At 44.9% G+C, this 12,869-nt stretch overlaps 1 protein-coding gene across 11 annotated transcripts in view; it reads right to left on the bottom strand.

The window, feature by feature from the left end:
• The window catches only part of ZNF532 (zinc finger protein 532), a 108,245-nt gene extending 101,726 nt beyond the window's left edge, over positions 1–6,519 (bottom strand). For 4 of the 11 annotated variants that reach the window (XM_063077123.1, XM_063077132.1, XM_063077133.1 and 1 more), the window contains exon 1: positions 5,772–5,977. In XM_063077123.1, the coding sequence (XP_062933193.1) occupies positions 5,772–5,856 (85 nt within the window). In that variant the 5' untranslated portion in view covers positions 5,857–5,977. Of the gene's footprint in view, positions 1–3,887; positions 3,998–4,081; positions 4,164–4,521; positions 4,816–4,927; positions 5,104–5,707; positions 5,978–6,461 lie in introns of those variants that run through there. The other 7 variants (XM_063077126.1, XM_063077128.1, XM_063077124.1 and 4 more) reach the window with 7 other exon arrangements.
• Between the last annotated feature and the right edge of the window lie 6,350 nt (positions 6,520–12,869).

Below are 12,869 nucleotides of genomic sequence, written 5' to 3'. Positions count from 1 at the left end.
TACACCACCTTTACCTGTATTTGTTCTTCCCAATCTGAAAAGTTATTTTATCCGTAAAAGAAAAATCTGCTTCCAAAATGTCCCCTCTTCATTGCTTTGATATTGCTTCAATTTTTCACCTCCTTGAAAGATATAAAAGCTGAATAATAACTTCAAGTCAAACCGCCACCAATATTTTGGCATCCAATAAATCAACTTATAATTAAAAAGTTTTTTACACACAACTTAGATTTCAACAAATTTGCAATTTTATTATTGTTTGGCATTTTACTGAACCCGAAAACAAATGTAAAAATTAAACTGCCAAATGTTTCTGAAGAGATTAAAAATCATTGTAGAGGATGTAAAGGCTATTTCACACCATTCACAGTTTTTTGTTTCCACTTTTAGCTTAATTCCGATTAGTTCAGGGCTATAAAGCATGTCATCCCATTAGAGAGTGTGCTATTATCATGATCATCTCTCGTGTGTCTTCAGACAATGTTCACTAAGATCTCTTTCTTGGGAAGGCTTAACTGCAGCTGTCCAGTCTAGATTTTTTCTGTGAGTTACAATGAGCTGAATTTATTTTCATTCAAACTTCTAATTCTTATGTGTGTACTATATGACCCAGCCATCCCAATTTTAAGTACTCAACAAAGAGAAATAAGAACTTATGTACACAAATGTTTACAGCAGCTTTATTCACAGTCACCAAAAACTGGAAACAATCCTAATGTCCTTCTACCAGTAAATGGATAAACTGTGGTAGATCCATAGAGTGGAATACTATTCAACAATAAAAAAGAGCCAAGTATGGATACACAGAACAATATGGATGAACCTCAAATGCATTTTGCTAAGTGAAAGAAGCTGCTTATATGACATTCTGGAAAAGACCAAACTATACGGACAAAGAACAATGTCCCTATAGTGGGACAGCAGTTGCCAATGGTAACAGTGCAGAAGAGTCTGACTACAAAGCAGGCAGGAAATACCTTGGCTTAATGGAACTCTTCTGATCAACCATGGTGGTGGACAGACAACTCTATACATATGTCAAAATCCATACGACTATTTGTCACAGAGTAAACTTTATTGTGTGTAAATTGAAAAATTTTAAATGTTCATTCTTCAACCATAACTTGGTTGAAGATCATCCCTAAAATATAATTAACACAAACGTGTGGATTTCCATAATGTTCATCATGGCTGCTGCTGTTCTTATGACAGTATCAGGATTAAGAAGAGATGTTAGCAGAATGAGAAAGGAGCGACCCCAAATGTTTTTCAGATACTGTCAGTTTCCCTTGCATTGACAACCTTTTTGAGATTCCACATGAGGATAACCTCAGCTGTGAAGGCAGACAGAGGTCTACCAAGGATATGGAAAAGGTTATTCAAAACCAGCTGAAGATAGACCGTACTCCACAGCAAAGCCCAAGAAAGCATTTCAAGGGAAGACATAGAGGGGGAAGGGAGAATACAAATCCTAAAACTCTCACTCATCCTAGACTAAGGTAGAAGCAGAAAATTCCATTTACATGATGGCTACCTCCTTCCTGGCCCTTCCTTAAAAATGAGTCAAGATGGGTGGGGGCAGGGAATCCCTGAGGAAAAAAACAGAGATTGATCTCCTGAACCATGCTAGCCTGAGTTCTAAAGCCCTGGATCAACACGGAAAAAATGACTCTAGAGAGGCAAATGATAAAAACAAGCAAGGGTTCAACACCCAGTTTACACTTTCTTTTCCAGTATACTCGCTTCAGTCAAACCCACACATTCCTGCTCCAGAGAGAATGGCCCGCAGGTCGTCCTTAAGAGTCCACTGCAGGCAATTCCAACCAGGCACAGCGACAGTGACAGCAACAGCAAGGCACAGGACCCCGCCCCAAGTGTGGGTGCTACTATGTTACCTCCTGGATATTCCAGGAAGGAAGGTGCCCTTGCTTATCTTCCATACTCACATTCTGGGCCCAGAAAACCCTGGGTTTCTGTCTCTGGGAGATCTGGGCCTACTACACTGTTATACTTCAGCCTGAGAGCAACACCTGAGACAAGGCTCTATCCAAGATGAGCTCATCATTTCTGCCCTGGAGAACCAGCTCTCCAACCTTAAACAGCATTTCCAGCTGGAAAGACTGGCCTAATGCAAAACAAATGCTATTTCCAGGAGTCTTTGCGGGGAGGGGGAGCAACAAGGCTAAAAAACACCGAGAGTAAACCAGAACATTCCATGACATGCAGTGGCTTACAAAAAAGGTTTTTTAAACACAGTTTCAAGAAACCATCATTACGAGGGGTTAGCTGTCACAGTTAAATAAAAATCACTGACTCTCAAAAGACAGGAATGAAGGACTAAATGATAAAATATCTTATTGTATTAAGCTAATTAAGGTTTATCATATTAGCCATCTGAGTTTTAGTTGGCACCCGAAAAGCAGAAGCAGCGTATCATGCAACATGGATTCGGAACTGCTTTGCAAGCATATTCCTGCCACAGTCATACACAGAACCTCTAGCAGTCAAAAATGAGGTGGAATTGAAAACCAATTTTAGCACAGTGATTTGTAAAGAATTTTGTTCCATCATGTAAGCTATTTACTGGTATATCCGTCCGAGATTACATTTATCTCTATTAAATACTATGTAAAGTATTCTGAGCTAACCGTGCACTCTTGTTTCCCTTTTGCCAGTGTTATCACACAGTGGATGTTCTGCAGCCAAATGAAAAACATTTCAACAATAAAAACCCTTGCATACTTGACATCCTTCAATGCAGATAGGCTGCCCACTAACCGCCAGCACACAACTTAACCAATTCTAAGATCCTTGGCATTTCTGAAAAGACTCTATTCTGCTGAACACGGAGAGGAACGAAATACCCACTTCAAAGTAGGGAAGAAATTTATTTTCAATCACGTCTTCTATGGGCTCCTCTTGACTGTACTTTTACCAAACCAGCAGAAAGGCAGAACCAGTTCAGTCTGTTATTGAGATCACACTGGATACGATTCTGGAGCTGCTGGTTTCCTGTTTGGGGAAGTTGCAATTCTTTTCACAAGGAACCCCAAGGCAAGATGTTTAGTGCCCCCTGCAAGCTCTCACAGCCTTTGTTCTACACTTTGCTGCACTCCTCACTGTTTTCTCCTCTCCTCTCCAGCCTCTGGTTTTGAAGGCTGCATAAAAACGCCAGCTCCAATCTAACTGCGATCTTTTAAAGCATTAGACATTTTCTACCATCCATTACAGTAAAGCTTTCGGCTAACAGTCTTCTTTTCACAGATGAAGCCAGACTGCCCAGTTTCCTCCTGGTATGGCGTTAGTATTCCACATTAAAATGTATGCCACAAATAATCCAATGGCGAACTCACTGTCAACAACCCCCAAAATCAATAAAAGACATTCCACCACTTGACTCGGAGTGAAAAACCTTTCAGGTTAAACATAGGGAGCAAGATAAAAGAAAGGTGATAAATGAATAAAAGGCAAATCTACCTTCAGACTCCTCAAATCCTAAAAAAGGTGGCTAGGCTGCCTCGATTTGGAAAAGCCCTTCCTTTTCCTACGATCATCAGGACAACGCTCCATGTGTACTGCTTTAGTCTTATGCAAAACAGCACATTCTCCACAAGGCCCTGATGCCTACCATTCTCTAAACTTGCTTCTTTCCAGGCCTGACTCTTCCAAAAGCCCAGACACATGCGATTTAATGAAGGCATTCAGATTCCTCCTTGACAGCAACGCCATCATAAAGTCACTCTAATCTCGTTAAGCTTGGATAACATTAAGAGTATTTCTTCTCCACTCTGAGCCCAATTTTATCTCCAGGGTACCAAGCCACTGTCAGTCTGCATCTTAATGGATCTGCAAATAAATAAATTCACGCTCAAAACAGCGTATCTCACCTTGTGAACCTTGACCTTTTGGAAAGACTTTGGACCAATGTTCAGTTACTGTCACACGGTTGCATGCTCTGCAAACATGAAAGGGTTAAAAGCAGCCCCAGTCAACAGGCCTACAAGGAAAAAAAAGACAGCATGTATGGCTAGCAGCATCACTGGAACGCATTTATGCTCATTTCCTAGAACAATATTGTTACCTTTTGGCCTTCATAATAGTCAGAAGTATCCCCAACACCCTTTAGTAGCTTCTAAAAGGAAAAGCACAAAACAGAACATAGCCTGCAAGAGAAAAAAGCATGCAAAGTAGCATTCTCCAGCAACAAACAAACTACCATTACAAATCCATCAGTTCATTTTGGTTTTGTTTTGTTAAAAACAGAGAGAGAGACTGCATAAACCAAGTGTCCCCACCCTAGCAAGGCACATTTTTTTCTTTAATAAGGGTCATAAATCTCAGCTCCTTGTCCATCCCTTAAGCAAAAGAAAAAGGCAGGAAAAGCTCAAATCATCTCAGACCCTGCAAACCTGCACCTTTTCCCCCATCTTCTCTACACAGAATCTTTTAGGGCTCCATTAGTCACGTACCAGTGCTGTGTGGTGTCTAAGTGTGTATTCACATACTGTGTTGGGATGGTACCTTCCTGCAAGCTCCTCTGCTTTTGGCTGCCATGAAGGGAGGAAGCTGCTATCCCACTGTAGTAGCTCAGTGACTGCATTGTGTTCAGGAGCTGATCTGCCTCAAACCAGTTTCAGCCGGTTCTGGTCACCCTACATAAAAAAGCTATGGCAACCCTCGCTGAGTTGCCAACAAGTCCCTGAAAATCGTCAGCACGGGGGGATCTCGCTGAGGGCTGCTTTTCCCTTTTAGGTCTTCCTGAGGCGGGGAAGGTCACCGTGAGTCCCCCCACACCCCACAAGCACACGGTCTTGGAAATGCTCACCTCACAAGCACCCCAAAGCCCCTCAGGGCCCATCCCCCCGCCCCTCCACCCCAAAGCCCACCGCAGACACTGTTTCCCCCTCCTTCTCCTTCCCCCACTTACCTCCCACAACCTGGCTCAGATCTTTGTGTACGTGTGTGTCAGTGTGTGTTCTCTGGGTTGGTGGCTGACAAAGAGCCCCCAAGAAAGCAATCTATGTGTGTCTCCTCACACAGGATGCGTCGGCTGCAGGAGCCGGCCTGGCCTCCTAGCAGAGTGGTGCTGGCTTGTTGACCAGGCTCCTCTCTGCCTGTCACCCCCACCCCACCCAGCCCCCTCCTCCCTTCCGTCCCTCTCCTCTCTCTCTCCCAGCCCTGTCACCACCACCAGCGGCCCCCCCAGTCTCCTCCTCCTCCTTCTCCAACCTTCTCTTCTTTCAAGCACCTGGGGGGAGACGTCCAAATCCCTTCACCTCGGGCAAGAAAACTGGGGATGTCTCGGGGGGCGGATGAAGGGGCAGTGAGAGAGGGGCACGGAAGCCTTTTAAAATTCCTCTGTGCCCGGCCAGCGCTGGAGGGGGGAGGAGGAGAGCCTGCGCCCACGTGCCCCCCTCTCGGAACCTGTGGGGCCTAGCAAAACCGGCTCTTCCCCGGCCCCCCAAGGAAGCTGGCAGGGCGCGCAGGCCGGCTGTCCCCAAGGCCAGGCTGGGACAGGCCACTGCACGCAGGCCAAGGGGCCTGAGCCTCACGCGCTCACCCCAACCGCAGGGCTGGGCACGAGGGGCCGGCGCGCCCGCCTCTCCCCGGCGCCCGCCGCGCCCCTTCCTCCACCGCCCTGCGCCCCTCACTCGCCCCGGCCGCCCCCCTGGCTGCCCGCCCGCCACCCCCCGAGGCGCACACCCACCCCCTGCCCGGGGTTGGCCTGCGCCGCGGTCAAGCCCGGGCGTCTGGGCCGCAGCTCGGATGACCTTTGTGGAGCGCGGCGCCGCCGGCGGCTGCTGCGGTGGCTGCTGCTGCTGTCGTCGGAGCGGCGGCGGCGGCGGCGGCTTCCATGTTACGGGCGTGTCATCTGCATTCCCGCTGCCGGGGTCTCTGTGTGCGTGTGCGGTGGAGCGGCCTCGCCGCTGCCGCCGCTGCCACCGCCGCTGCCACCGCCGCCTCCCGGGCTTCCCGGCCGCCGCCGCCGCCGCGGCCTCGCCGAGCGCCCGGCCGGGCCCCGCGCCTCCCCGGGCGGCGCGCTCTAGGCCGCGCGGCGGCGGCCGGCCCGCCACGCCGGGGCCTACGGCTGGGGGTGCGGGCCCAGGCGGCGGCGGCGGCTCGGCCCGGGCGGCGAGCGAACAAAAGGGAGCGCGGGCGAGGGGGAGGGGGCGGCCGGTGGGGGAAGGGAGGACTCGGGGAGAAGGGCGGCGGGAGCGCGAAGCCCCGCGGCCGGCGGACGCCGACGCCCGGCCGCTGCCGAGCCCCCAGTCCCCCGGCGGCGAGAAGGCGCTCGGCCGACCTGCCAAGGCTCGCCCATGCGGGGCTGCTGATTGCAGCCTCGGCCCGGAGAGCAGGGCGGCTGGTGGTGGTGGTGAGGGGCTGGACGAGGGCTGCTTTTTTTTCAAACGACACTTCAGGCTCTCACCCAGTCCTTTCCATGGCCCCAAGCCGCAACTTACTCGAGTGGAAGGAAGCAAGGCCTCGCCCAAGATGGTTGAAAAGACCGTGAGCCTCTACCCAGGATCTTGAAGCCAAGGTGGTGTTTTGTTCTCCTCGTAATGGTGGCAAATAAGTGAGAAGAGAGCACGCTAGCTCCAGATAAATGAAATCTGAAATTCTCCCCGGAGGTGGAAGAAGGGGCTCTCTTCGGGTTAGTTAGTGGTTTGGAGCCCTTTTCGCCTTAAACTGAGCCACAAAAGAATGGAAGACACCCCCTGGGGTGGGGAGAAAGCCCTGGTGTAAAAGACACACGTTTTGCTTTCAGAGAGAAAGCCACTGGGGCCAGATTGAAACATGGCATGTTCAGTTCATGAAGGACTTTTTTTTTTTTTAATGGAATGATATTGAGTAAACAAGATGGAATAGCTAGGTCTTTAAATTCTAGAAGGGAGATAGTGTACAAATGTAACAAGCACACATTGTACATACAGCAGGTGGTCATAGCCTACAGAACACAAAAAGATATATATATATAATAAGCCTGCTAAAGGCCACAAAGGTTCATAATCGTCACCCATCCGAGAGGGAGACGATATATTTTCATTCCAGATGGGGTATAATGTTTCTTCCAGCCCGGAGTCCTGGCCCCTATATTGTTCACAGACGTGCACTCCGTTGAAAGGTTTTTTTAAACGAGAGAAACCCCATGTCAAGCTAATTGTGCTGACGCTGGAAATAGGACAAAATGGAAGGACCTGAAAAAAATGTCACAACAGCCTCAGAAAGGCTCACTCCTGTTTGATCGGAATCTGAAGACTAGTACTACTCGAGTAGCAGCGAAGGCTCCCAGAATAGAAAACATTTCAGTGTGTTTTATTTTAAATTAGATTGATTGATTAATATTTGCAGTGTGCTGAAAAGTTTAAAAAAAAAAAAAAAATCTCAGTACACCTCTCCCTTGCATTCACTTCTATTGAGGAAGCCATTGTTTTCCGTCATGGGGGCACCCTATGATGTAAATTAAAGTAGCGTTTTTGCTATCGAAGACTTTACGTGTAAATAACCCGAATTATTGTCTCACAGAAGAGTTGTTGGTCTTTCATTTCAAGCAGTAAATCGTTTGGAGTTGCACATAAATTGGAATACATATTTACATATTTACACACGCTTAGAAAGACCTATGTAATCTGCAAAATTTGCCAGCCATAGCATCACATTTATCAGTGTTACGAGATGTGGAAGTTGAAACTCCCATCTTCTTGTAGCCTGAAAACCGTGCCAGTACTCTGAGGATTGAGTTTCAACTTTACCTGGGCTTGATTTCATTTGAAAGGAAGCCTTTTTTCTTCTCCCAAAGGTGGGCCTTCATTAATATGCATGCAAAAACATTATATGCCTTGAAGAGTATTCAAGGACCTGCTAATTTGAAATCTTGATATGCTACACATATTATAATATATGGAATTTCCATAATGTACATACCATAGTAAATCCTAGGTTTTATGGATTTGGAATCTTTGTTTACTTAAAATACTCTCTTGCCCCTCCCCCATTCCCTTCTCTGAAAGAGTTGAAAGCATGACAAAGAAGCATTTGAATGCTAACAAGAGTTATCCTACCAAAACCAAAGCCTGAATTGCTTATCATAAAGAGTCCTCCAGCTGTACAACTGCCTCTGGCTTCCTAATGCTAGATACTTTTTGAGCAGGGCTCTGTACAAAGCCAGTATTTGGGTCAAGCCTCGGCTGGAAGAAATTTGGTTTAAAAGTACAATTCATCATTTGCACAAACGGCAACAAATAACATAGCATGTGCTTTAAATGCCATAAACAACCAAAATGTAAAAAGATAATTTCTTGCAAATTATCTCAGTTCTATTTTTACAGAGGATTTCAGAGAAACCTCTTTGCCAGGTAGACCAATAGTTAAAAGCAAAGCACCCATCTTAGTCCATTTTGCAAAATCATTGAATTTCACAGCTGAAAAAGACAACTTTTATTCTGTTTTTTTAAAAAAGCAAAACACTACCCCCCTTCCAAAAAATCGATACAAAAAGGTTCATTCTATTATTCTACATATGTGAGGCTACCATGTACACCGTTCTGCTTTCAGCAACAATAAAATCATTAACTCACTGCAAGAATGAAATAAAACTATTATTTGAGTACGGGGAGATAAGGAAGGGCAGAACAAAGAAATCCTATGATTCTTATGCCAAATAAAGAGTAAAGGAATTCCAAATCCTTTGGGATTTTGCTGTTGCTGTTTTTATTGCTAATTCTCAACGTCTTGGTTTTTCCTCCAATCAGTTTATTGCAAAACAGCTTCTCTTTTTTAAAAATCTTTTGTGGTTGGAAGCCAGCTTTGCTGAAGCATGCAGATATCATACCTTCCCTCCAAATTGCCCTATGAAATTGGGAAATTCCTTTATTAGACAGAGCATACAGAAGGGGTGTTCCTGGAGGGAGAGAGGAAGGAAAAAAAGAAAAGAAAAGCCTCTTTCTCTCACCATCAAGAGGCCTGGCAAACAACTACACTGAGCAGCCCCATGATTGAGCTACACAGTTTTCAGCTCAAAATCAAGCTAAGCCTAGGCATTTATAGAGTTTAATACGTTAAATTTGCTAGCTTCTTTTTAAAGGAATTATTATACTGTTCAACTCTAGCTTAATAATTTAAAGATGTGTAGCAGAGTAAACAGCAAAGAAAAAGGAAAAAAAAAACAAAACCCAAAACTATGTTTTCTTTTTAAGAACATGAAAATATTGATAAACTCAGGATGACTCAGGATTTTATTATTATTTTATTAGCCTGCCAGAAATAGACTGAGGGGAGGTCTGGGAAAGGACTCCCTTTATCCTTTGTTAGTGATTTCATAAATAGATTTTCTGTAGTAAAACCACCGCTCCTTTTCTGAGCCTCAGTTTGGAAACGTCTGCAAAGGCCTTTCACTCTGAGACCTGAAGGGTGGGGGTTGGGTTCAGAGCTAGGCATTATTTAGGAGGCGCCGTAGATATTTGAATGACCTCCTAGGTCCTAGCCACTGGATGAATCCACTAATCCTTACATCCTGCTGTCTCTTTAGGCCTAAATGCTGGAAAGCTGGCCTTGTCCAAGGAAAGAGAAGGGTAGGAACAGAGGGAAATGGGTAGTTTCTATGAGCTCTGCCTTCTGGAGTCAAAGGAGAACAAGAAGTATAGAGTCTGATACCAGCAAAGAATCATCTTCAGAAACTAGGTCAAAGGAGAAGTCTGTTGAGAACTCTGTAAGATTTCCTAACCCTTTGTAACTTTTACATTACTTCTGGGCTTCCTTAAAAGGAACTTGTGTTTGGATTTTGCTGTGGGTTGATTGAATTGTGTCTCCTGAAGTCCGTATATTAGAAGCTTCATTCCCACTGTAACTGTTGAGAGTGGGAAATCCTGTTATGTCAATGGGAAGGTGGGGGCCTTGAAGAGGTGAATAGATTGTAGGACCATGCCTTGGGAATAGACTAAAAATGGTGATCAGGGGCGTGGTTGAGGGCTTTAAAAGAAGAGCACATGAGAGGTTAGTCTCTCTCTGCTCTGCCATTTTCTGCTATGTGAGACCTTTGGGTCACCGTCACCACCACCAAGACCCTCACCAGATGTGTTCCCTGGACTTTGGAATTCCTAGCCTCTGAAACTGTAAGCAATAAATTTCATTTTCTTACAAATTTTTTACAAAATACATGTATTTTGTTAAAAGCAACAGAAACGGACTAATACAGATTTGTTTCCCACTCTCTAAATCCAAGAGGAGAGGAAGAGAAAGAGGAGGAAGTTAGGAAGGAATCTGAGAAAAGAAAAAGCCATCAGCCTTAATCTTTTGAGGGCTCACCAGAAAGAGAAAGGGACACACAGGAAATCAGGACTCAGTTCCACCTGAGAAGGGATCTCATTGGTCTCCTGTGGTGCAGAGATGACCTGGGCACTGTGCGGGTGGGTCCTCACCTTTGCATCCTGCCCTAACCATCCCCACCATCTGCACCAGTTAGCACAATGCCTTATACATACCGTGACTGACACAAACTAATTATTTGTGAACCAAGGAATGGATAACCCATAGGCACCTAAAAGTAAATATGCCCTGAATTAAACCTAAGATCTTTTCTACTGTAGTGGACACTGTAATGCTTTGTCTAGATTCTCTCTTCAGAGTATATACACCCCCATACCCTAGCAGCTGAGAATACTGGCTGCTGACCACTCACGGCTGAATCCGCTCTCTACGAATTGCCTTCGCCACTGTCTTGGCCACCCCAAGGTTACACACACCCCATCCCACTCCCATGGGAGCAGCCAATGTCTGGCTGATGTAAAAATAGAAAGGCTTGGCTCTCTTGTATGAAATTGGGCCAACTCTGAAGGGCCCTCCCTGCTCTAAGTCTCCTTATAAATTGGCTGAGGCCTCAGTCACCACAGCACTGTGGATCAACTTTTTTCTAATCCTGCCTTCCTCACTCCCTCACAGGTGTATCTCCAGAGATTACTCATCGACTGTTCAGGTAACCCAGCCTAAGACACCCATCCAACCAAATCCTTCTCCCCAGTGACCACACTCTCTGAAAATGGCATTTATTCCTCTCATCTGAGAATGAGAATAAATAAATTCTCATTCATTCCCAGCATCACCATATGCTGGGAGGATTCCACCTCCCAAGTGTCTATTGATCCCAATCCCTTCTCTCCATATCCATCATCCTGACTCAACCTCAGGCCCATCACCTCAGTTTGGAACTCATCACTAACTGGTCTCTCACCTCCAGCCTGGCCAGCTTCTACTGCATTCTCTACGCTGAAACTCTAGGAGGAATCTTTCTAAAAATATCATTTTATCACACCTCTGCTCGAACCTTTCCCTGTCTCTCCATTGTCCTTAGAATGAGGTCCAGGCTCTGTAAACATGACTTAGGAGGCTCTTGGAGATTCAACCTGTTTCCCTGCCCATGTACACCCTTGCCTCTCCCTCCTCACTTTCCAAGATCCAGGTTTATTGAACTTATTGTTCTTTGACTGAAATGTGCTTCCTCTCACCATCAGGCCTATCCATATGCTGTTTCCTCTTTCTGGAAGATTCTCCCCACCCTTCCTGAACCTCCTTCATCTAACCAACTCTGGTGTATCTTCAGGTCTCAATGTATGTCACTCACTTCGAGAAGTCCTCCCGGACCGCTCCCCAGACGTACAAACCGGGTGTGGGTGCCTCTGACATGTCTTCCTAAGTTGCCTTTTTCACATGATAGCTGAGATTTATTTGACTCTGTCCACAGGAGACAAGAAGCCTGTGAGGTCAGCGACAAGGACACTCTGGCTCTCTGGGGTCCCCCAGTGCCACAATTATCAAGACATTTAAAAATCAAGTGTTCAGAACATCAAGATGAACACCTAAAGGCTTTTTTTTTTTCAATAGCATTTAAAGATAAAAGATGATCAAATGCTTTACAATTTTCTCCTAAACTTAATAATAAATATTTTGAAGTCTCTTTTGAGGTTTCTTATTTAATAATGAAAGACCAAAAGCCATATATCACTGGGGAAACATTGGTTATTTCTAGAAAAGTTGTTTTTAAAAGTAATAATTATATACATATCTACATAAACGAAAACAAATGATAAAGTATGAAAATATACTGGACTGGCCGGTTAGCTCAGTTGGTTAGAGCTCAGCCTTCTAACACCAACGTCATGGGTTCGGATCCTCCTACTGGCCAGCCACCGAAAAATATATATATATGAAAATATACTAATAACCAGAAAATACGGCTGCAAAATAAAAGACATTGATTTGTCAGCAAACCGTTGGAAGACGCTTAGAAGATATTGCTGTAGATTTAAAGAAACACGTATTAGAGTAAATCACACAGTGTGGGAGGTTTGGTCAGCTATTGAAAGAAAGGTAAAGCTGTTTCTAACATGCTGCTGCTTAGGGTTTGTACTGGATACTGTTGCAAAGATGACATATCTGAAAACACTTGTTTTTTGTGAAGCACTAAGTAAAAAGTTTAGCAGTAGCGTGGTGCTGATAACACCAAGGTCCAGGGTTCTATCCCTGTACTGGCCAGTGCCAAAAAAAAAAAAAAAAAAAAAAAGTAGTAGAGACGGTATATTCTCAACAATAAATGACTTCTTTAATCAAAACACTATATGATTTTTTTAAAAACTGTGTAACAATAACCACTAATGGAGCAGTTTTTATGCAGGAATTACAAATTCTGGGATTAAATTACGCAAATTCCAACAGACAAAATTTATCACTGAATCATTCACAGATAGGCTACTGTAGCAAAGAAGTTGAAGCCAGAAATTCATAAACTGCTACAGGATATCATCAGGGAGGTTAATTTCATTTAAAAGGGAAGGTGAGATAGGTGGGAGGACTTTATAATAGTCTTTTTAGGAGAGATT

The sequence above is a fragment of the Cynocephalus volans genome, chromosome 13, assembly GCF_027409185.1.
Source record: "Cynocephalus volans isolate mCynVol1 chromosome 13, mCynVol1.pri, whole genome shotgun sequence".
Taxonomy (NCBI): Eukaryota; Metazoa; Chordata; class Mammalia; order Dermoptera; family Cynocephalidae; genus Cynocephalus; species Cynocephalus volans.
This window is presented reverse-complemented; position numbering and strand designations above follow the sequence as displayed.